Source organism: Antechinus flavipes, chromosome 4 (genome assembly GCF_016432865.1).
Source record: "Antechinus flavipes isolate AdamAnt ecotype Samford, QLD, Australia chromosome 4, AdamAnt_v2, whole genome shotgun sequence".
NCBI classification, from domain to species: Eukaryota; Metazoa; Chordata; class Mammalia; order Dasyuromorphia; family Dasyuridae; genus Antechinus; species Antechinus flavipes.
This window is the reverse complement of record NC_067401.1, coordinates 113,743,165-113,769,351: the sequence shown is the minus strand read 5'-3', so window position 1 is coordinate 113,769,351 and position 26,187 is coordinate 113,743,165. Positions and strand designations below refer to the sequence as shown.

The 26,187-nt window shown below is 34.7% G+C and overlaps 1 protein-coding gene across 7 annotated transcripts in view; it reads right to left on the bottom strand.

Moving 5' to 3' along the window:
• SYNRG (synergin gamma) overlaps positions 1-26,187 on the bottom strand; it is an 87,034-nt gene that overhangs the window by 43,653 nt on the left and 17,194 nt on the right. For 3 of the 7 annotated variants that reach the window (XR_007953221.1, XM_051994053.1, XM_051994052.1), the window contains exons 4-9: positions 12,303-12,433; positions 8,953-9,058; positions 7,924-8,035; positions 4,198-4,500; positions 3,443-3,676; positions 2,381-2,458 (exon numbers count right to left, since the gene is read on the bottom strand). Coding sequence is in view for 6 of the 7 variants with exons in the window: in XM_051994053.1 (XP_051850013.1) it covers positions 2,381-2,458; positions 3,443-3,676; positions 4,198-4,500; positions 7,924-8,035; positions 8,953-9,058; positions 12,303-12,433 (964 nt within the window). In the remaining variant the exon portion in view is untranslated. The remainder of the gene's footprint in view (positions 1-2,380; positions 2,459-3,442; positions 3,677-4,197; positions 4,501-7,923; positions 8,036-8,952; positions 9,059-12,302; positions 12,434-26,187) is intronic. The other 4 variants (XM_051994059.1, XM_051994058.1, XM_051994054.1 and 1 more) reach the window with 3 other exon arrangements.

Genomic DNA, 26,187 nt, shown 5'->3' with positions numbered 1-26,187 from the left:
AAGCCCTTCATATAAAATGGAAAGGTGAGACAGTGCCTGCTGTTAAGAAGCTCACATTCCTACTGTGTCATAAAGAAGGCTTCAGCTACAAATCAGATAGAAAAGCCTCATGCTCCTTAGCTGCAAAGCAGTTAGTAATGCATCTTTTAAATGTCATTTCCTTTAGTGAAACCATATGCTTTTTGATGGAACCAGCTGATAGTGCTAAAGATCTTTAGTGTTGAGGATTTTATTTTTTTTGGACTTTAGTAGCTGTAGGCTAAAGGCACTATTTCCCTAATGAAGAAAGTTGCCAGATTGCATCTTAAGGATTGCCACTGATTTTCAGGGTGCTGATGTTGAGCGGTGAGATCAGCAGATGGTATTGGTGCTAGTGGAGATGGTTTCTTTCCCCATGAGGATTTTTCTTTTCGATGATGGCTATGGAGAACAGGCTGGGAACAGGGTTGAAGGCCTAAGAAACTGCTTTTCCCAGGATTCCTGAATTTAGTGCCTTGGGTTGTCTCCTTGATGGTCTCAAGTGGAGGTAGTAGTCAAGGTGATCTGACCTGCCTCACATATGCCATCTACTTCTCTCTCCAGATTCTTTCCTGCTTTGACTAAGCTGGCTTAATTAATTCTTTAGTAATTTAGCAAATAACTGGTGGCTGATGGGGAAAAGGGGCTCCTTCTCCCCTCAATGTAGGTTAAAAGAAGGACTTCACTTTTTTTGGGTGGGAGCAACTCTTCCTGGGGCTCTTGGTTTCAGGGTTTTTCAGAAAAAGGGGAGGCTGCATCCTCCCTGAATGATGTGCATTATATTTGTTAAAGGAATATATACAACTTAATGCTATACATATAATTTTTGTATCTCCTCCAGTACCAAACATACTATATTGCAGAGTAAATACTAATTGTTTATTGAATACATACATAAAAACAGCTAAGATCTGGATCTAGGAAAACCTGGATGGTATGGCAATGCTTTTGTCTTTATATTCCTAGTGTCTCGCCCAGTAGGTACTTAAAAATAGCTGATGAGTTAAGAAACATTTCATAACTTACTTTGACTTGTATAAGTCAAAGAAGATCTGAAAGGCTACTGATTGCCCAAGAGATCTCCCCAAAATCCAATTTTTTAAGTTAGAATGAGAAGAAAGCATTATTAGCTTTAACTATTCTGTTAATTATATATTAGAGAAAATTATCTGGCAACTGCAATAAAGTTCTATGATACAGAAAACTTACATATAAATTCTCTTGTAGGAAAAACAGACCTCAAAGGGCTATTTTGATGAAGAGAAACTATACAGAAAACATTCAAATGAGCAAAAGCTGAATAAATGAGATTGTACTTTTTTCAGAATAGAAAAACATATGGAATGGAATAGTATCAGAACTTGAACAGGCTAAAATCAGGTTTGAAATATACTTCAATATATGTCTATTCATTATGTGAAAAGGGAAGTTAGTTTGATCACAGTTATAACAGAACTTTTAAGTACTCTATCATGGAATACAACAATAAAATATTCCCTGTTGTTATTTTTAGGAAGAAAACACTAATCTGGATGGTATATATGATGTACAAAACTAATGTCCTCAGTGATCCCTTGTTATGTCAAAGGCATGCTCTTTTGAAGCTACCTGGTTAAACAGCAATCTTTGGATACTTAAGCCAAAGGCAAAGTTAAGGAGAATAAAATATTTCTTATAAAAAAAATTGGTAAATTTAAAATATGGTTGTTTTTAATCTTCTAATTTTGCGATCCATTTAGAAAAATGCAATGCATGGAATAAAGCAGAATATAAATATACTATGCTAATTATAACTACCAAAAATTAATAAGATAAAAAAATACAAAGAAAATGATTAGAGGGTATATAGAAGCAAGACATCTTTGAATTTCTTAAATGGGCATGTACTTTTGAAAAACTTTCAAATTATAAATATTTTGAAGTTTCTTTTTATTAAACCAGACATGATTTAATTAGTATAAGAAACTCCAATGAAGAAACCTGGCGGTAAATCAGTGCCTGTTCTGTACCTTAAAGAGTTGCCCAGAAACACTGACAGATTAAGTGACAAGCCTAGGATCACACAGTCTGTATGTAAGAATCAGTATTTGAATTCAGGGAGATATTCTTGACTCTTTGGGTAGCATTCTATCTATTGCCTTTATATGTACCACCATTTAAAATTTTAATTTGCAACAGTTTAGTTGAATGTTGCTGTCGTTTTATAATTTTTTAAATTGTCAACAGGGAAAAATGCAATTCATATACTCTCTCAAGATGTGTTAATAAAACCTTTTTATTTAGTTCGCATGCAATTTTAATAGGTGCTGGGGAAAAATATTCTGGAAATAATTTATAAAAGGGACTTAAAAATTTTTTTTACCTGGGACTAAGCTCTCATTATAAATCCAAGAAGGTATCATAGGCTGGATTGGATCTTGAGAAGGGAATACACCCACACCTAGGAGATATAGAAATATTATCTAAAACAGAGTATTTAAAAAAAAAAAAAAGAGGAGAGAAATTCCTCTCAAATAGATTAAAACACACCACAATGGATAGATACTAAAAAAAGTCACCAACATACCAAGAATATAACCAAGAATGTCAAATATGTCTTAAGAAATAAGATTAAAAAAATTTAAAATATACTAAATTAATACTTTGAATTATATAAGGTTTCATTATCTTTAATATATTGTGAACCTGAAAAGAAAGCTAGCCAAGAATGATACTTTTAAATACACATGTATAACCAATAGCATAAAATTTTGCTTGAAGCATTTTCTAATACTAGAAAATGATTTTTTTAATCCTGAACTTGCCACTATTGCAAAATTATGTTTTCATTTCAAACAAATCATTTCTCTTCCAATAGCATAACTTTGATGTCTACATTTAAAATCTAGAAATCCTGCAAAACATCCTTCAAAGGACTGCTTTCATGAGTTATTCATATTCTGTTTTTGAAATTTATCTGTGCAAGCTGAGTTTATAAAATCTCAATCTTCTATTCAGCAATACTCAAAATGTATTTCATGAAAGAAAAACATAAAATTCTTATTGGTGACTTTTATAGGCCTTATTTTTAATCTCCTACCATCTCTGAAGGAATAAAGATCATCAAGAAAAAAAACAAACAGAGGATGTGGCTTTTGTAAAATTAGAGAAAAGCATTTAAAAATAGGAATGAATTTGATTATAGAAACTTGTTATCAATTTTTTAAAAGAAGAGCATGTTGAAAGAATTCAGAGCAAAATCTTAAAAATACTGATTAGGAAAAAGAATAAAATATGTTATATTTACATATATATATATAAAAGCAAGATTTTAACAAGCAAAATCAAGCAACATTCACTTCAGGATTAATGCTTAAAGGTGTTAGCTTTCAAGCAACATTTGGTTAAAGTGCATTCATTTTTTGTCAACGTTTCATGAGCTCACCACTCTCTTCAACTGACAGGTTTTGGTCTGAAGTCTTTTCTGCCTCTGCAATGATGGCACCATTTACACGTCCACCTACAGCACCCCCGTTATTGGCTGTTAAACTGGGATGGCTCTTATTGGCATCTGAGCCTGAGGTTTTGTGCCCAGCTTCAGAAGTATTTAATTTAATTTGCACCTGCCCAGACGTACTTAAATCACAAGATATTAGGAACTTCTTCTCCAGGGAAGGGCCTAAACAAACAGCATTGAGTATTATTTATATCTGTAACTTTATTTTTATTCAACCCCATTTCCAGTCCCACAATTATTTAAAAAATAATTTCTTTCATTTTAAAAATGTCAGACTCCCAAAATAGCATATCTAAGTCACTAGATCTCTGATGGGTTTCTTGTAATAGCCTCCCCACTGCCCACTGTTGAAAGGGGGAAAGGGAGAAAGACATGGAGAAAGACTACTTTGGTTTGATCAAATAAAAGATAAATAATATTTTCATAAAAGACCAGTGATGTGAAAATAATTCCTGAAATCAGAAACTGATACTATAAAAGTCATTTAAACCACAACTTTTCTAGTATCCTACACCTCTGAATTAGATATCTATTGTGATGTATAGCAGAATTTCTTCAACATTTACTTACAAACCAAGTGTACATTGATTTGCCTACATTACTGTATTATCCTCTTTAAACATGAATTAAATTTGATATTCTAGATAAAATAGAGGCATCTGATAATGCTATCTATGAATTACCTGTTTTCTGTGTACTGTGTGAGGTTGAAGCAGTAGAAAAATAAGGACCCTGCCCAGGGGCACCATGTAAGGCAGAAGACACTGGAATCTGTGCTGGAGGGAGGGGCTGGGTCACAGCCTTCTCTGAAAGTAACTGGCCACCTGGGGTGGTGGAATGGAAAGACTGAAAAGGCTGGGAAGAGGATGAAGAGCCAAATATGGGAATTTCAACAGGCCCTTGCATAAAGTCACTGAATTCTTCTTCATCAAGAAAGGCAGAGGATTGGGAGACAGTTACAGTAGAATGGGATGGTGTGGGACAATCTGTAAAATGGAAAATGGCAATGAAACATACAGAAATGGAAGTCAATGGAGAAAAAGAAATAAAGATGGGGCATATAGTTCCAAAAGAGAAATACTGAAACATGAATAGTGGGAGTGGAGAAAGAAATAATCCAGGTAACAATAGTCAAATGAAATTACATGAATCCATCAAAAATATCAAAAAGGTATACTTGAACAATTTAAGTGTGTCAGGATTTTTTCTTTTTAACGAAAAAGGACAACTGTTATTTTGTATCTCCGTCAAAGGAGAAACAAATGTAAAATTCAAAATGTCTTTCCTTTTCAGGAAGATGTAATGAAGTGTACTTTTTTTTTCTGAATGAAATCAAGTTGTCCTAGTTAGTAACACTTGAGGCAAGAAGGAGCAGCAGTATTTCAAGGTGAAACCAAAAAAATCAACTTACCTGGTCACTGTTCTTGTAGTTATAGTGCAAATTAAAGATTAAAATCTAAATACATTTAGGATAATCATATTGATGATTCAGTTTTGTCAGGATATTTAGGAATACAAAATCAACATAAACTTACAAGCATTTAATTTTTGGTCAGTCTTGCCTACACTCTTTTTTAAACACCTCTTCTTTTTAAGACCTATTCAATGTGAGAAATTTCCATTATAGAAATTTCCTTCCCTACTAACACAGACCGTGTACTAACAGGTTTTCAACTTGTGGTCAGTGAGGGCTGCTGGTGGGGGGAAAGCAGGGACTGAAAACCTGACTGATTTGTTCATGCTCTTTCAGCCATCATGTGTCAGAGGCAGGACTTGAACCTGTTTTCCTTACCTCAAGGCTGATCCTTTTATTAACTACGTCACATTGCCCTTCATTCAAGGTGTCACAATCATTACAAAATATTGCCTACTTTTGATAAAATAAAGAACCTAAAAATCCAAGAGAATAGTTCCTAATACAAAATTTTCAACAATAAATTCGGCAGAGTTAAGATGGAGCACCAAATTTAAAAAGATTGCTTGCGCTAAAGAGAGAGACACTTAAATATAAGGGAGAGGGATTGTAAACCAGTTCATAAACATCATTATTGGTTTTATATAGTTTAAATGTAAGGTTAATTTAAATTTTAAACCCATTTTTCAGGGACTACATTTGGAACAATATCCATTAAAAATGCTAAGTTATTTTTAAAGAAGCATTTTAATTACACTTTGAATTATCTGAGTTCCAAAGACATAGAAAAGAGTTAAAAAAAATTTTTTTTTAAGTGGACCATTGTCTGATACCAAATAATAATCACATTCTGTTAAAAACTTCTGCTTCTGAAAAAAGACACCAGTTGCTTTTCTTTATCTTTTGACATTAAGGAAATTTACATTAGAGATCTATAGAATAAAGACACAATTATTGAATAAATATTCCATTTTCAACAACAACAAAAAAAGGATTATCACATCGTGCTTCCATCTACTTTCTCATTAGGGAGAACTAACTGTTCTAATCTCTACTTTAAAACCTCAAATTGGACAAGGCCTAAAAACTTTAGTTTCCTTTAGGAAATTACATTGCCAACAATTAGCAGATTTGCTCCTAATGTAAAGCTGCTTAAGAATTGGACAAATACACATCCTTGTCCTTGTTCTTGAATTAGCACAGTGCCTGCCACATATTAAGTGCTTAATAAATGCTTGCTAACTGACTGGCCAGATGGGAAGGAATATGAATTTATATAGCTCTATTTCCCAGGCTAAGCACTTTTCAAATATTTTCTCATTTGATTAGTATTAGTTTATGTATTGAGGCAATACATCATCAGAAATGAGGAAGAGATATTTGGTCTATCTCTTAGGAATGGGATTTCTTTCTCCCTCTTTAATTTTGTTGGATAATAAAAATTTATAATAAAAAAGGAAATTCTCTGGTAGTAGATTCTATGAGAATATATATAGTTCACGCTTAAAGCAGACTTCACAACTACTGCAAAATTTTAATTTTATCATCTTAATAAGAGTTAAGAAGGCTCAACTACTTGATCAAAGCCGTTTAAACTTACAAGAAACTTTGAATTATTTACAATGAAAGGTGATTGTCTTTCATTGATTAAAGAACTGTATTATTGTTTGAGGAGGATGATTCAGGGTTTTAAACACTTTTTAGCTGCTAGATCTAAAGCAGAAAACAGTATTCTGCACATTAGAAATCAGCTGAAGATCAGGAAGAAAACACTATCTGAAGGAAATCAGAAACCATAGCTGATAATGCAAAGTATTTGCTCCTAATGGGCAAATTTATACAGTGTCTCAAGACAAAAGAAACAATTTTTGAACAATGTTTAGACTGATGTTGCCCATCATTCCCTACTTCTCCTTTTTCTAGATACCCTATTGGAATATCACAAATTTCTATCAATTTTTGTATTATTTCCTGTGTTACTGGTATATGACTTTATTCACAGACAATATTTTCATCCTGATATCTACTTGATTTTTAATTTTTAGAATTCTGCTATTCACTTTGGGTTTAATAGATAAAAGGCATTTGAACTTTTATCATCTTCCTCAAATAATTCCTCAACAATTCCTTTATCAGTGAGAGATATTTTTCACTTCAATATATTTTGTCCTATGCCTGGTATCTTTGTACTTTGGGTCTATCATACTTTATCCACTTTTTATATATAAAAATAGCACTCTGTAATTCTTCAGTTATCACAAGAGGATATCTAGTTAGTTGGAATCCAAAAGACAAAAAATGTCATGACATATTATTTTTGAATGAGCTGAATCAAATGTCAAAATATCAAGGAATTAAAATTACAATATGATTGGTATCCAAATATGAGAATTATTTTCATTTCCAAATGACAAAGGAAGTATTCTGGGTGGGTATTTGTTTTTGTTTTTGTTTTTGGACCATTTGAATAAAGACTAGAAACATTTATTCATAATATTTCAATTTGTTTAAGGAATTTTATTAATGCTACAGTTCTCATTTCAGTGCATCTTAAGAACAAGTCCAATCACATTCAGATAATGAACTCTGAGGTAGCTCAAAAAAAAAAAAAACCTGTCTAATTATTTTACAAACAATGAAAATGAAATGACAAACTCCTTCATTTCATTCAGATACGTTAATGATCTACTATAATAGCTGAGTTAACACACTCATTTACATACCAAAGACTTAAAATTAAAGTTGTCATACTGGTATTTAAGCAGAAGATTAAAAACCTTCCTCCAAATAACGTGCCAGACCAGAATTTTTACCTCATGTAAATTTCAATGCATTCAATTCTGCATTTAACTTGAAGAAAGAGCCCAGCTCTGAATCCTAAAACACTTAATGGTCAATTAACTGACAAAAGAATTAGAAATTGCCATATAAGAAAAAAAAGCAAAATTCAGCAGTTACTTGTTTTTATTTCTATGCTTCTTAAAAATAAAGCTACCTGGTTTCTTGGGATGTGATGCTGGAGTGGGGTGCATCTTAGCATCTCTGGAAAATCCATCTAAGTTCCCTTTTATAGCTTCCAAAGCATCATCTCTACTCTTCTCTCCTGTCTGAGAGATGACAAATACACATGGATTTTACACCACGCCATTGTTTGCCTCCTTCACCTCCTAGTCCTAACCAATCAATATTACCTCCATTTCTTTTTGACTCTTACCCTCCCTCCTTCTGACTATATATTTTTAGGTGATGTTCTCAAAGGAAAACTGACATTGATGGATATATAAAACAAAGGCAGTGAGGCAAAAGAGCTAATATGGCCAGCAAAAACTAAAAAAGAAATCCAATAAGTCCCACCTTCTACCCCCCACACTGTAAACATAATGACATAAAGGGTTTACTATAGTTATACTAAAAGTAATTTGTATAGTAAACAAGGAAAATAAATCTAATCTTAGAGGGACACAGAGTTTGGAATGTTTTCTAAGAGGGAAAATAAGCAAATTAATAGTTACTGTAGTAACTGCAAAAATTATAGAAAAGCAGCAAATATTAAGGGAAAGAGAACAACTTATATTGATCTTTTTCTTATTACTGAGTATTTTACTCTACTGTCTTAAAAGAAAATCTATGGATCTTTTTAAGGAAACAGAAAAAAAAAGCCACAGAAGAACTTAATGGGCAAACAAAATGAATAAATTCAGGTACTGTATAATTCAAACTTATGGACTGGAGCTCTTAACTATTTTTGTCTCATGGATCTCTTTGGCATTAGTGTCATAAAATCTATGGATCCCTTTCTCAGAATGTTTTTAAATGCATAAAATAAAATTCATAAAGTTACAAAGGAAACGAATTCTATTATTAAAATAAAGTCATCAAAATACTTCCTAAAAAATAACCAAGTTCATGAACTTAAAATTAAGAATCTGCTTTAGGGTATTAGTCACTGCCTTAGGTTCAGAATTTGGTTCCCCAGTATACTGAATGAGGAGTGTGTTGGATGGATTATTCCAAGTTGATCTACCTTGGGTTTCACACTACTTAGAAGTCTGAGTTTTTGTTTCTGTTCTTCAAACTGGCGTCGTTTTCTTTCTTCTTCTAAGAGTTTTTGCTGCTGTTCAAATCGTTTTCTAAAGGAAATAGAATGCCAATGAATAACCATATCAAATATGCCATACACAATACTTACTAATACAGTTATAACTCTAAAATATCTAATTTTATCCTCATGACATTTCCATCTCCCTTTCTTTTATTTAAGAAAATTTTAAACCTATTTCAAGCTACTTTTTTTCCTCCCCATTTTTCCTCTTCCTACTGAAAAAGAAAGGAAAAACAAAACTTTCACATAACAAATAAGCCTAGTCTAATTCCCATATTGGCTATGTTCAAAATGATGTCTCAATCTGCATATTAGCCCATCACTTCTGGTCAGGATGTAGGTAGCATATTTCATTACACTCCCATACCATAATTTATTCAGCCATTCCCCACCTAATGGATATCTTCTTAGTTTCCAGTTGATTACCACAAAAAAAGGATGCTATAAATATTTTTGTACGTTATTCATCCTTTTTCTTTTTATTGATCTCTTTGTGATATAGATCTAATGATGTTATTGCTATTTTAATTACTTTTTTGGCACAGTTCCACACTGACTGGACTAATTCATAGCACTGCCAATAGTGCACTGATTTGCCTGGCTACCCACCTTACTATTCCTCCAGTCCTTCATCATTTGCCATTTTCCTTTTTTTTTTTTTTTTTTTTAAAATACTAACTTTGCCAATATGATGTGTGAAGTGGAATCTCAGCGTTCATTTCCTACTTTAAAAATTATCAGTTCTTATATTTCGGCTATAAAGATGTATAAAGAATACATATATACCTTGTTCTAGAAACTAGATGTGGAAAGGACATTGTACCAGAAAAAGGGGAAAGTGGGGATACTACACCTCATGAAGAGGCAAAGAAAACCTATTATATCTGAGAGAAAGAATGGAGAGGAATGAATAGAGTATTTTACTGCTTTCAGAATTGGCTTTAAGAGAAAAATTTTAGACATATTCAATCTCCCACCTCATTGAAAAGTGAGAAGGGAAAAGTGAAAAGGGAAGGAATAAGCTAAGTGGAAGGGAATATGGAAACTGGGAGGGAAAGGGGTAAGATAGGGGGAGGAACTCTAAGAGGGGGGAGGGATACTAAAAAAGGGAGGGCTGTGAGAAGCAAGTGGTGCTCACAAGCTTAATACTGGGAAGGGGGGTAAGGGGGTAAGAAGGGAGAAAAGCATAAACCGGGGTTAACAAGATGGCAAGTAATACAGAATTGGTTATTTTAACCATAAATGTGAACGGGGTAAACTCCATAAAGAGGAAGCGGTTAGCAGAATGGATTAAAAATTATCAGTTCTTTGAAGCATTTTTTCACATGGCTATACATGGCTTACATTACTTTCTTTAAGACTGTCCATCCTCTGACCATTTAACAATTGGGAAATGGCTCTTATTCTTATAAATTTGATTCAATTTCTTTTATGCCTTGGAAATGAGACCTTTATCAGAGAACCTTGAAGCAAATATTTTTTCTGTGGTTCATTTTTTCTCTTCTAATCTTAGCTGCTTTGGATTTATTTGTGCAAAAACTTTAAAATTTTATGTAACCAAAACTATCCAATTTATTTTTTTGTAATCCTTTCTCTCAATTAGTCATGAACTCTTTTCCATTTCATGGATCTTTGTTCTACTAATTTATTATTTGACTTAAAATATTAGGTCATATATCCATTTGGATAGTATATAGTATAAAGAAGCGATTTAAAACTAATTTCTGTCAGACTGTTGTTTAGTTTTCCTAACAGGTTTTATCAAATCAGTGAGTCCTTATCCAGTAGTGGGGATCTTTAGGCTGTTAGGTTTGTTTGCATAAGTTATGTTAGAACAATAATCTGTTCTGCTAATCACTCATCCTATTAAAAAAAAAATACTATCAAATTGTCATGATGGTCAATGCTTTTCTAGTAAAGTTCAGAATATGGTACTATTAGACTTCTTTCTTTTGTCTTTTCTATTATTTCCCTTAAGATTCTTGAACTTTTGTTCCCCAAGAATATAAATTTTTTAGTACTATAAAAAATAAACCTTTTTGAGTTTGATTGTTAAGGCCCTAAATAAGTAAATTAATTTAGATAGTATTGTGATTTTTTATTATGTCTTGAGTATCCAGAAGAAATTATTTCTGCAATTATTAAGGTTTGCCTTTATTTCTTCAATGTTTTATAGGTGTATTTATATATTCCTGTGTGTAATCTTAAAGATACACTCTCAAGTATTCTATACACTCTGTAGTATCTTAAAATGGAATTCATTTTTTGCCTCCTCTTCTTGATGGCTTTTCTTTATGATACCAAAAAATGTTGATGATTTATATGGATTTATTTATGTCCTGCAACCTCACTAAAATTGTTTTTATTAATATTTTATCTGGCTCCCTAAGAATACCATTATTTCATCTTAAAAGAGCAATAATTTTGTTTATTTTTCACCTATGCTTTTCCTATTAATTTCTTTTACTTACTTTGGCTTCATTTTTTATTGATTTGCTGATAAAGGTTGGAAAGGAAGATTAAAGAAGAGCATATGTCCTTGTACCCACTAAAAGTAAATATATAAGAAATTAGTACTAGCTTTGACCAGAATAAAACTATTGTTGCATATTGTAGTAAAAGAGTATAGGCCTAAGAGTCAAACAATTTGGGATTCCAGTTCAGACTATGTCAAATAATAAACTGGCCAAACTTTGACAAATCATTTCTCTATGTTCATTATTTGACTCTTTCCTCACCTATTAAAATGACTTGGATTAGATAACTTCTAAGTTTCTACCCAGTTTTAAAACTGTAATTTTAATAAGAATTTTGAAGGAAGCTTTTTAAAAAAATTCTTGATTAGAATTAGAGACACTCCTAGAAAATATTTTAAGTAAGTAAAATTTAAGTTTCCATACAATTCGAGCTGTCCCAAAGTGGGATGAACTCCCTTGGGAAGTGGTTGCTTCCCCTATTCCGGATATCTTTAAGCAGAAGCTGGATGATAATCTGTCTGGAATGTTATAATAGGGATTTTTTTTGGTAGTTTAAAATTTTAAAAAATTTTTTCAATTAATAAGACTTCATCTTTTCTCCCTGGATCCCTACTCTTCCCACCTCCCACCCTCTGACAAAAACAAAAACAAAAACAATCTGGATTCCTTTTGGGTCTGACTTGTGACTAGCTGCTCCAATTGTGTCCAAGTCAAATCTTATGACTATAATAAATCTGAGGCAACTGTTTTTGTTGTATATCTCTTTTTTATTCATGACTAATAAAGGCCACTTACTGTTGCTCTTCTGCAAACTGCTTTTGCATGTCAGGGGTATACTGTGGACCTGGGGGACGCATCCCTAAAAAAGGAGCTTGTCCCATGTAAGGCATTCCTGCTGCTGTCATTGGACCCATTGTTATCCCTCCCTAGAAGAAAAAGAATCAGAATTGAGAAACAAGTATTTTGGGCAACGTGTTAAAAAAATTGTTTAATGAAAGGTATACATGATCAAAAAAGTTTTGAAGACCATAGGCTTAGATGAATGTAATGGCTCTGTAAATTTTCTCTCTAACAGTCTTTCCCCTCTTTAGTACTTCTTCCAGACAGCTATTAAACGGATATTCCAGAAGCAAGAAGTCTAGCCATGATATTCTCCCATTCAAATAGATTGTTTTTAGGAGAAACTACAAACTTCTGTTTGGCATTTATGCCTTTCAAAATCTGACTCTAGTTTATCTTTCCAGGCTAATCCCCTACTGCTCCCTCTCCAGTTTATCTTTCCAGGCTAATCACCTACTGCTCCCCCAATAGATTTTTATGCTTCAGACAAAATGACTTACTAGCCATTCCCAGTAAACCACATTCCATCTCCTATTTTTATGCCCTTAAAGATGAAATATAACATGCAATGCTTATAATGTTTTCCTTCCTCACCTCTGCTCTCTTGGAAAACCATGCTTCCTTTAATATTTAGTTCAAATGCCACTACCTTTAAGAGGTCATTACTGATTCTTCTATTTCTTAGTGCCTCTTTACCCCATCCCCTGTGACTCTGTATTTGATGTGTGAGTCTACGTTATTATTTATCCATGACCATATTTTATTACCCCAGAAGAATATAAACTTCTTAAGGGCAGAGACTATCTTATGTGTTTATATCCACAGGACCTAAATGCAGTATCTGGTACCTAAGAGGGATTTAATATAACCTGTTGAATGATATGTGTGTGTGTGTGTGTGTGTGTGTGTGTGTGTATACATACATACACACATATACATATATATACATATAATATATATATAAAAATAAAATTTTAGCAAAGTATTTGATCAATAAAATATTCTCATACAATTCTTAAGAGCAATAGGAATGGCATAATAGATGAGCACCAGGTCTGGGGTCAGGAAGATCTGAGTTCAAGTCCGGTCTTAGATATTTATTAGCTATGTAACTGTGGACAAGTCACTTAATCCTGCTTGCCTCTGTTTCTTCATCTGTAAAATGATCTGGAAAAGGAAATTGCAGACCCACTCCAGTATCTCTGCCAAGAAAACCCCAAAGGAGGTCACAGACATGAAATAACTGAACAATAACAAATAATTCTAGTAGAAAATATGGAGATATATTAATCAGATTAGTGGTGTCAGAGTAAATTAGAAAGAAGGGCCCATGTTGACTTAAAAATAAACCAAATGATTATCCATGTACTATTGAATTTTTATTTTGTTAAATATTTTCCAATTACAAAATATTTTAATTTGGTTTCAGCCTTATTAGGAAGTGTTGCTGCTGTGTATGTGACACCTTTGGGCTATATGACTGTGTAACTGGATGGATACAGAACTAGATGAAACACAAATGTGGAGAATAGTTACTAATGGTTCCATGTGAGCTTGCCAGGAGGTTGCCAATAGGTTGCCCAAGGGATTTGTGCTTGGTCTCTTGACATTTTTATTTATGACATGAATAATTCATAGATGACCCAGAACTGAGAGGCACAGTTACCATCATGGATGGAAAGTCAGAATACAAAAAGATCTTGAAAGGATAGAGCACTAGATGGAATCACTTAGGATGAAATTCAATAGGGATAAATACCAAATCTAATACTTAGCTTAAAAAAAATTACAAGCATAAGTAGGGGAAAGGCTTGGTAAATATAAGAAACAACCCCGAAATCAGACTGTATTAAAAAATTGGGGGGGAGAGGATCATGGTGAACTATAAATTAACTTTCATTTCTATTTATCAGTTTAGGAATGATACTGATAAAACTGGCTAGTATATGGAATAGGCAACCAGGATGCTAAAGGATCTTGAGCTTATGTTACATGAGAATTGTTTGGCCTTGAGATTACATTCCGGGGAAATAAGATAGCTGTGTTCAAGTATTTGAAGGGCTAGCACATAGAAGAGAGATTGAATTTGTTCTTTTTGCATCAAGAAGGAAGAACCAAGAGCAATGAATACAACTTGTAAAGAAGCAAATTTAAACAAACTTCCTACAATAAGAACTGTGGGGTGCACTGTCTACTACTACTAAGTAGTAGTCTTCCTTTTATTGGAGTTCAAAAAGAGGCAGGACGTCCACTTGTCAGGTATATCATGTAGATATACTGGAGTGGAGAGTCTTTTTTTGACGTTCTTTTTGAACTAGATGGCAACTAAACACTTTCTACTATAAAATTTTGTCATTCTTCAATATCCCCTACTCACCCATTCCATGATTATTTGCACCTTCCCTTGTGCTATTCTTTCTGTAGCCTTTTATTAAAAAGCTTTCTCCCCTTTTCTAATCTATTCAAGGTAGTCTCAAGAACCTGGAAGATCTGAGTTTTTATATAATCTCTGACACAAATTGATTGTCATACCAGCTCTGATACATACAAGTTTAACAAGTCAATTAACTTGTCAGTGCTCCAGGTAACTTCTTAAAGACTCTAAGTTGCAGAAAGTGCTGATCTGCATTGGTAGAGGCAGGTTCCTCACTTAGAAATTCGTTATACCAATGATTGAAATCTTATCATTTAAGACTGACTTCAAAATTTCTTATCCTATTCATATTCCCTGACTACTTTGGCCCAAACAGATTTCTTAACTCCTCTAAAGTTCTAAAACACTATGCATAGTAAAATCAAAACTGAATGTGTTTTCTGAGGCAGAGAATGCCTGATACATATATTTATATACAAGAGACTTAATAGCCCCAATACTGCCAGTATGTATCCTTGGCTCAGTCATGTCATCTCAATGAGCTTCCTTGTCTTTGTAAAATATACTAGACCAAATTATTATCAGTAAATTAATCAACAAGAATAATCTTAAGTTTCCCCAAGGTCTAACATGCTATGAGTCTATGAACAACTCTGCTATCTCATTGTGAGACAGAGGTGCCTCTTGCTTCTCAAAGCTGTGTCAGGGGATTTCAGATCTTGGTAGGTCTAAAATCTAGATGGAAAGATTTCAAATATGAACCTGGCAATGGTTACTATATTTTCCAACCATTGATCAGCATAACTAAGTTTGAAGAAGCTCATCACATGGTTAGCTTCAGGGCAATTAAGTTTTTGGTGATAGGAACTCATAAAGTATTTCTACTTAAGAAGAATTATAACCTTAATTGTCAAGGAAAGTATTCATACTGAAAAAATGACAAATCAAGAAAATATTAAGATTAATGAACACAATGAATGGAAACATAGTTCCACTTTGTAACTTAAACCCCTCTTTCGAGTCAAACTGCTACCAAAAACCTTGGCTGCCATCTTCACTCAGACTCAGTCCTGGACATAAAACCTAAGCTACTTGAGAATCCAACTCTAGTGCAGAGAGCACAACTCCCCTGGGCTGGCCACATTATTTGAATGCCAAATTTAATGCTTGCCAAAAAAATTATCTTATGGAGAACTCACACAGGACAAGCACTGACAAGGTGGACAGGAAAAGCAATACAAGGATACTCTTGAGGTATCACTTAAGAACTTTAGAATTGATTGTATGACATCAGAAACACTGGCATGGCATGCCTTCCTTAAAAAAGATGCTAGGTCCACACAAATAAAGTCAGACTTAAATAATTGGAAAAATATTAAGTGCACTTGGATCGGCCGAGCAAACATAATAAAGATGACAATACTCCCTAAACTAATCTATTTATTTAGTGCTATACCAATCAGACTTCCAAGAAAATATTTTAATGATCTAGAAAAAATAACAACAAAATTCATATGGAACAATAAAAAGTTGAGAATCTCAAGGGAATTAATGAAAAAAAATCAAATGAAGGTGGCCTAGCTGTACCTGATCTAAAATTATATTATAAAGCAGCAGTCACCAAAACCATTTGGCATTGGCTAAGAAATAGATTAGTGGATCAGTGGAAAAGATTAGGTTCACAAGACAGAATAGTCAACTATAGCAATCTAGTGTTTGACAAACCCAAAGACCCTAACTTCTGGGATAAGAATTCATTATTTGATAAAAACTGCTGGGATAACTGGAAATTAGTATGGCAGAAATTAGGCATGGACCCACACTTAACACCATATACCAAGATAAGCTCAAAATGGGTCCATGACCTAGGCATAAAGAATGAGATTATAAATAAATTAGAGGAACATAGGATAGTTTATCTCTCAGACTTGTGGAGGAGAAAGAAATTTGAGACCATTACTGATCACAAAATAGAAAATTTTGATTACATCAAATTAAAAAGCCTTTGTACAAATAAAACTAATGCAAACAAGATTAGAAGGGAAGCAACAAACTGGGAAAACATCTTCACAGTTAAAGGTTCTGATAAAGGCCTCATTTCCAAAATATATAGAGAAGTGACTCAAATTTATAAGAAATCAAGCCATTCTCCAATTGATAAATGGTCAAAGGATATGAACAGACAATTTTCAGAGGATGAAATTGAAACTATTACCACTCATATGAAAGAGTGTTCCAAATCATTATTGATCAGAGAAATGCAAATTAAGACAACTCTGAGATACCACTACACACCTGTCAGATTGGCTAAGATGACAGGAAAAAATAATGATGAATGTTGGAGGGGATGCGAGAAACTGGGACACTGATGCATTGTTGGTGGAGTTGTGAACAAATCCAATCATTCTGGAGAGCAATCTGGAATTATGCCCAAAAAGTTATCAAATTGTGCATACCCTTTGATCCAGCAGTGTTTCTATTGGGCTTATATCCCAAAGAAACACTAAAGAAGGGAAAGGGACCTGTATGTGCCAAAATGTTTGTGGCAGCCCTGTTTGTAGTGGCTAGAAACTGGAAAATGAATGGATGCCCATTAATTGGAGAATGGCTGGGTAAATTGTGGTATATGAATGTTATGGAATATTATTGTTCTGTAAGAAATGACCAGCAGGATGAATACAGAGAGGACTGGCGAGACTTACATGAACTGATGCTAAGTGAAATGAGCAGAACCAGGAGATCATTATACACTTCGACAATGATATTGTATGAGGACATATTTTGATGGAAGTGGATTTCTTTGACAAAGAGACCTAAATGAGTTTCAATTGATAAATGACAGACAGAAGCAGCTACACCCAAAGAAAGAACACTGGGAAACGAATGTGAACTATCGCATTTTTGTTTTTCTTCCAGGGTTATTTTTACCTTCTGAATCCAATTCTCCCTGTGCAACAAGAGAACTGTTCCGTTCTGCAAACATATATTGTATCTAGGATATACTGCAACATATCTAACATATATAAAACTGCTTGCCATCTGGGGAGGGGGTGGAAGGAGGGAGGGGGAAAATCAGAACAGAAACGAGTGCAAGGGATAATGTAAAAAAAATTACCCTGGCATGGATTCTGTCAATATAAAGTAATTATTAAATAAAATTAAAAAAAAAAAGATGCTGTGCTCTATGAGCACAAAGCAGAACTGAATTGGTTCAGAAGAAAGAGGAGATGTGCAAAATTAGAGAAGCTACCCCAATATTCATATGGACTATTTGTGTCCAACCTGTGACAGAACATTCTGAGCTCATATTGGTCTAATCAGCCACAGTAGGACACACTGTAACTCGATTCTAACACAGTGATGTTATTTTGGTCCTCTTTGAAAATGAAGGACAACCACCAACTAACCATATCCCACCATCAGACCTGCTTCTAGACCAGTCCCTAGAGTCACCAACCAGGAGAAAAATCATTGTGGAGAAAGGGATCAAGCTTCCTCCTTATAACCAACAACTGCTCACCAATTACCACTAACAGGCAGAAAAGTCTTGGAAGTGACTCCTGCCACCCCAAACCTGGTTCTACTTCCAGCCTGGCATTCAGAGTCATAGTGTGTGTGTGTGTGTGTGTGTGTGTGTGTGCGCTCCCATGAAGAAGGGACCAACCCCTCTGACTGCTATTCACAGAGCAGGCTAGCTAATCCTGGTGAAACAACAAAGCACCTTTTCTTAAAGATGGGAGGAAGCATGACCTGGAGAAATTAAACCATTACTGCCACCTTGACTACCATTTCTACTCAGACCCTGATGGAGACAGCCATCCTGAACCTATCACTGTTAATGAGTAGATAATGTCTAGGTTGTACAGCACTATATTAGAAGGATGCACTCTGGGATAAATAGATGACATAAGTTTGATCTGGGAATTGGATCTGTTTCCATGGGAAAATATGTTCTACATACTAATCTACAACGATAACTTTTGGAAAATAAACTGTTTATAAGCTGAGAACTGCATGCAAAGAGTTACATATAGACTAATATTCTTCAAGAACACTGGGTTTTAGGGAGTGGCTAAAAGAAAAGAAGCCTTTGAAGGGCCCAGAAAAGGAAACTTATGATTGTGGTAATTCTCAGAGGAGAAAAGGGATGTTGTACAAGGTGTTATGAAGGACTGCATATGGAGAGATGATAGTGAGAAGTTAACAATAACATTGAGGTCTCAGCCTGAGTGACGAGGTTACCCTCGAGGTTTTGGAGGAAAGGTAATGAGTTCAGTTTTGGACATACTGAACTTATGATATCTATGGGACACTCAGTTTGGGATTGCCAAAACATAACTGAAGATATGAGGCAAGAAGTTAAGGATGGCTCTCTAGGTCCAACAATCATCTACACAGATAACTGAATGCAGGAGAATAACTGATAAGATTATCAAACAAAGTAATAGAAATGAATAAGATCAGAGACTGGGGAACATTCACAGTTAACAGGTGCAAACTAGATAAAGATACAGCAAAGGGTACTGAAGAGTGTCAGATAGGTAATTAGAAGCTCAATGTAGAGTTCTGAGGGACAGTTATGGTTAGCAAGAGCAATGTAGGTTAGGATATAGTAAGGAAACATTGAGAGAGGGAATAGGTCAAAAAAATAGAAGAACCAGAAAAGTAGCATCATGAAAACCTAGAAAGAAGGGAATATCAAAGGAAAAAGGATGACCAACAGTTATTAAAAACTGATGAAAATCTAAGAAGGATGAAGGTTGAATTCATAATGACTAGACCCAAAGAGTAATCAGGGAATAATGAGAATTGCTAAGGAAGACGCAAGTGAAGTACCCCGCTAAGGAGCACCCTAACCCCTAACCCAGTTTATAATTTTATGGAGTTTTAAAATCTATTAACCACTGGAAGTTATTAAAGGAGAGGTGATTAATAGAAATGATCAACATTTTAATTCAAATTCAAGGTCTTCAACCATCTGGCATCAATTTATTTCTTTAAAATTTTTTAAAAACTGTATTGATTCCACTTGATTTGATACATAACAGGAAGCTTTCAAAAAGTTTTCACCTTTCTTTCATAATATTTCCCTGCATGTACCTGATGCTCTCTGCATACAAATTCAGCAATACTTTATTCTGTGTACATTAGGCACTAGGTAGGGGAAGATACAAAATTTAGATAAGTTATAGTTTCAAATCTCACTGAGTTTAGTCTGATAGGGAGGGAGGATTTCCTACCTAAATACCAATAATTAAAAATAACGTATAAGTGAGAGGTACAAAGTACTTTTAGTCACCCCATTTTTGTCTCCCTTCCTTCATGGTTTCTTATCCCATAGTCAGCCAGCTGAATAATCCCCTCTCTTTTAATCCACTGTCCTTCTATGGAACTACATAGCAAGGGTGGGGCTAGGGCTTTTTCTTCAAGGTACTAATATCCTGAGGAGATTCTTTCTCAGAGTGATCTAAAAACTATCAGTTCTGCATCTCATAAGTCCTCTTCTGGCTTTCATTATTCTACTCCCTCATCTAGTCCCAGCTCAACATTCTAACGTTTTTATTGTGTCTTTCCCAGGGTTTGTCTTAACCACCTCTACCCCTACTCCCCCCAAACCCCATCTTCTTTGAATTTTCCTCTACAGGGCCTCCTGGGGGAACAGATTCCCTTCCCAACCTAGTACAATTGCATGGGCATTGGTTGGGCTTTTTGCTGTTACCTTTCCCAAAATTATTTCTGTATTACCACCACTGTCATCCTCTTTCTCCCCCATCCCCCTGGCTCCCCACAATACTGTTTTTGATCTTAGTGAAAAAACCCTAGATGTAAGAATTCTGTCCTAAAGCGTTCCATAATCCATTAATCTTTGACCCATGGGTAGTCACTTCTACCCATGACCCTTGCCATGCCTATTCCCAAACCACTGAACATTATAGACAAAGTCATGAAATCTTGCTGATTGGGTTGGGTTCGATAAGAGTTCACATGACCTAACAACAATTGGGTCCTCACTACTGTGTGGCAATCTTTTTACTCCAATTTTATTAATCCTCTAGTACAATAACAATATGCTGCTGTTGTAAATCTTTATCTTCTCAACTTTTCTCTTCCTATTTCCCTTATTTACCACTATTTACTTTAAAAAAAAAAAAAAAAAGAGGCCATCTGAACTCAGCCCCAAATCTTCATGGGTATAAATTCCTCTATTCCTGTGAAGTTCAATTTAGTTGTTCCATCTCCTAGAGTTGTTCCCTGAATTTCACATATGAAAATCTCTTTTTCTCATATTTCTCATATTTAGTCTGATCTTTTCTTCACTTAAGCACAATTGGCCTTGTAGCAATTATTTCTAAATGTAGCCTTATCACTCCCATTAGATTGTAAACTCCTTGAGGGCATGACCTATCTTATCTGCTCTTTATCCCAGTTGCTGGAATAGTGTCAAATATAATTTAATAGGTAAGGACTGAACTGAATTATTCACTTTTCCACATGAACTCAAAGTTTTGTAATTTTTTCTTTTAGAACTATCAAAAACATGTTTTCTAAATTTCCCCCCTCAAGTATAGTACACATAAAAGCAATAACACAAAGAAATTTCAGAAAAAAAATTATGGTTATATTTTCCAGGATTTTTAGAAATAATGTTGATGAATAATCAGTAGAAAGGATCTAGGGTACAAAAAAGAATCTTTCCTCAAGAAAGCATTAATTTCTTATATTTTGCCTTTCAATATAACCATAGTAGAGGAAAGGTTCCTAGAAATGTCTACAAAAATTATTAAGTGGTGCAAGTTACAATGCTGCAATATTTATCAAGATTTTCTTGGTCTGAGGATAAATTTCAAACTGGCATACTATTCTATATGTATACTTATTAATTAAGCTTTTATCTTTTAGATAGTAAGAACAAGAATTATAAGTCCTCATAATGATGTCAATATTAGCATCACCAATGATCAAAAGTAGGAAGAGCCTTTTGTTTCTCGGGTATGAATTTCATGGTATTAATACTACCCCCCCCAATTTTCCCCTCTTCCTTCACATACCCTCATTTATGACCTGCTAGCTTAATGTGATACTCCAGCAGGTCTGAAGTCTGAAGAATTACTCCTAACATTCCACAGCTGGCACAACAGAAGCAGAGAGCTCTGACTAGAAGCAATCTGTTTTCTAAATCAAGGATGTGTGGCTGCCAATATTGCCAAGCCTAGCTTGTGGCTTATTTAACAACACTTTGGCTTTCCAGCTAAGTGCTGGCAGTTAAATGAATACAGCAGCATTAAATGAATGTAGCTTTAAAATTATGTATTGACAACTACTTAAAGGATATATAAAGTTAAAAAAAATCCCTAAAACTACAAAAGTTGAAAAATAATATGACATATACAGTAAATAAACAAGGAATTGAGGTAACAGAGTGCTCTGTGGAGCAAAGAAAAATATTTGTTCCATTTTTAAGACTCTTCCTCTTCAAAGACGTTCTAAAGAACTTCCCCAAGAAGCATATGCTGTTTTTTTCCTTCTATTTGAAATTTAAGGAAACAGGCCAAAAATCAGGGCTGCCAATGACCTCTGAATTATTAAATCTAATGTCCATTATTTAGGTTTCATCCCCTCCTATTAGATACTTTCCCTTTCCTTCATTTCAGATCAAATCTATGGTTTATTTTACAGGGATATGATAGAAAACCGGGGCAAAAAGGCATTCAGTGGTTTTGATTCAGGAACTCATGAAACAGGGAGAAAGAGCTGTGGATAAGCCTAGGTTTGGCAAATACTTATCTCATCCACCATAAGTATTATTAAATTGACTCAAAAATTACTAAATTGAAAAACCTTACAGAATTCTAAAGTACAGCTTAGGATTAACTGTCCTCTGTCTTGTCCATGATTTTACAGATCAATCTATAAACATTATGCACTTATCATGTATCAGACATTTTAATGGGCACTGAGGATACAAATATAAGGAATAAAGCAATCCTTACTTGCAAGGGACTTGCATTTTAATAGGGAAGACAGAACATATAAATAAATATACCATATATACTCGAGTATAAGCTGACCCGAATATAAGCCGAGGCCCCTAATTTTAACCCAAAAATCTGAGAAAACTTATTATATCAGTAGGTTTAGGTAGCGCACCGGTGCCCGCAGAGGAGGAGAGCGGGTGCCGGTATATGTATGTAGAGCGGCGCATTAGTATACAGTCCAGTTACCGACTGTGATACTACAGGAACAGCCCCATCACCGCAGCAACGGCCGACCCTGTAGTATCACAGTTGGCACTCGCGCTGTATACTACACAGCAGGGGGGCATTCAAAGGGATAATTACACATGTTTTATCTAGTGACTCGAGTATAAGCCGAGGAGGGGATTTTCTGCCCAAAAATTGGGCAGAAAAACTCGGCTTATATTCGAGTATATACGGTATATAATAAAGTATTTTGAATAGGAGATAGCATTAAATATTTGGGAAGAAGTGGAAAAAGCTTCATATAGAAGGTGATGTTTCTTGGTTAAAAGAAGAGTAGGTTTCTCTAAGAGGAGGGTAAGGAAGGTTTCTAGGTAGGGAGATGGCTAAGCATGGGAATGGGAAATGAAGTGTCATGTCTGAAGAAAAGAGAGAAGCCCAATTTGACTGGTTTATACAGGAAGGGGAGTAATGTTCATTAAGACTAAAAAGTTAAGCTGAAGTCAGGTTTTAAAAAGCTAAACAGGAATTTTTATTTTATGTTAGAGGCAACAGGGAGCTACTGGAGTTGCTGTGTTGAGGAACGAGCTGATCAGATCTGTGTTTTAGGAAACATCACTTTGGCAGTAATGTATAGGATGGATTAAAGTGGAGAGAGGCTTGAGGCAGGAAAAAAAATCAGGCAACTGTTACAATAATGCAGGTAAAAGGTGAGGAAGAAGTAAGCAAAAGTGGTAGCAGTGGAGAGGAGTTAGATTCAGAGATGTCAGAGAAAGAACTGGTGAGATGACAACTGACCAGATATATGGCGTGAGAGAAAGTGAGGCTGGTTGGCTGTTTGAGGCTTGTCTGACTCTTCCTAACCCCGTCTTTTTTTTTTTTGGGGGGGGGGGGGCAAAGATACTGGAGTGGTTTGCCAAATTGCCATTCCTCCTCCAGCTTATTTTACAGATGAAGTAACCGAGGCAAACAGGGTGAAGTGATTTGCCCAGGATCACACATTAATTTAAGTGTCTGGGACCACATTTGAACTCAAGAAGATGAGGCTTCCTGACTTCAGGCCTGGAGCCCTAACCATTGTGGCACATCCATATCTAAAGCTGTTTAAGAAAATGAATAGTTGAGGATAATGATGGAATCACAAACCTGGAAAACTGAAGAATTCTGGTACCTCTGATAGAAATGAAGTTTTCAAAGGGAAGGGTTTGTGGCTGGGGTTGGGACAGAGATAATGAATTCCCTTTTGGCCACTGAATTTGAAATGTCTCTAGGACAGCTAGTCTGAAATGCAAGGCCCAGTTGGTTAGTTTGTAGCATTGAAGCTCAGGGGAAGACTGACACTGGATGCAGAGATATATGACTCATCTGTATAGAGATGTTATTAGGATCCTTGTGCACTAAAGTATAAAAAAATAAGTGTAAGCAAAGTTACCTTTCAACTTCATACCATATCCAACATCTTTCTTCACTCCACTTTTTGAACACAAGTATAATCGAACTGACAGCTTTATCTACTTTTCTACCATTTAAATAATTAATTCATTATTTTGTTTGGGCAGAGCACATATTATGGGTAGGGAGCTACTACCAAATGTCACCAAATGTCAATTGTAGCACCAAAAAGGCTTTAGATGCCTGCCAGTGATGTTTGTTTTCTAGTTCCTTGGGATTCTAGGGCCACCATTAGCTAAGAGTCTTGTATCTCTTAATCTCTGATTAGACTGTAGCAATTTGTTATCTCTAAAAGAACTATTTTATCTGGATTGAGATTAGTCAGTGAGTAAAGAGTAAACATCTAAGCATTATGCTAAAATTTGGGGATACAAAGAAGTGCAAAAATAGATCCTGTCGAGATCATTATATACCTCAACAACCATACTGTTTGAGGATGTATTCTGATGGAAGTGGATCTCTTCGATAAAGAGAGCTTTAATTGATCAAAGATGGACAGAAGCAGCTACACCCAGAGAAAGAACACTGGGAAATGAATATAAACTTCTTGCATTTTTGTTTTTCTTCCCGGGTTATTTATATCTTCTGAATTCAATTCTCTCTGTGCAACAAGAAAACTGTTCGGTTCTGCACACATATATTGTATCTAGGATATACTGTAATCCATTCAACATGTAAAGGACTGCTTGCCATCTGGGGGAAGGGGTGGAGGGAGGGAGGGGAAAAATCGGAACAGAAGTGAATGCAAGGGATAATGCTGTAAAAAAATTACCTGGCATGTGTTCTATCAATAAAAAGTTAAAAAAAAAATAGATCCTGTCCTCAGAGAGTTCACAAGACAATGGGCATTACTGAGATTTTGAAAATAGGGACTCATCTTTCCAGGAGGTGAGGGATACAAAGGGAAAACAGAAAAACTGCAAAAGAGAAACAATTTAGGGGAGCTATTTTACATTTAAATAGTTGGGGAGATATCAACACAATGGCTTTCAAACTTGTTATTTTTTGAAAAGACAAATAAGGCTTTTGATTTAAATGGTTAGTTTTTGATCAGCATATTTATAGTACACATATCAATTCACTGAAAGGAAAGAATAACATTTGAAGTTTTAAAGTTTCTAAAAAGTAAACATAACCTTACATATAAAGGGAGTTATTCAAACTAGACTTTATGGAATATATTGTAGCAATCCTATGTTACCTGGCGGCATCAAAAGGGCCCCTCTTTATTTCCTGGATTATTGTAGTACCACCTCAGTTGTTCTTTGTGTCTCCACTTCCTCTTTCCCTAGTCCATCCTAAATAATACACCCAAATTAAATTCCTTAAGTGCTACTTTCATTATGTCAGTACTTGCTCAAGAACCTTCAAGCAATGCTCTATCATCTACCACATTTAGTTTTATTTTAAATAACATCTAATTATCTTTTAGGTAAAAATAAATAGAAATAGAAATACTATAATATTTCCTTTTTATATTCTCCATAGATTATGGATTTCTCAGAGATGTGAATAAGGATAAGAGTGTATTAAACTTTTGAGACTACTGATTTGAAGGCAACTGCAACTAAATGTCCAAAGGAATACAGATAAAAGAAGTCGATCAATTCTCCTTTCAATTATTTTATAATTATTACAGGTAATAACAGTAGACTTGTAGGGCATATGACTATTTGGAGTTAAGATTTATTTTATATGGATAGTTCCCACATTACTGTAAATTACAACCCATAGAAAATTTGTCCCCCTGTGTTATTCTTGTCCATGTTCTTCCACATATACTACAAGGATGACTTAGAGGACAACTAGAAGCTTT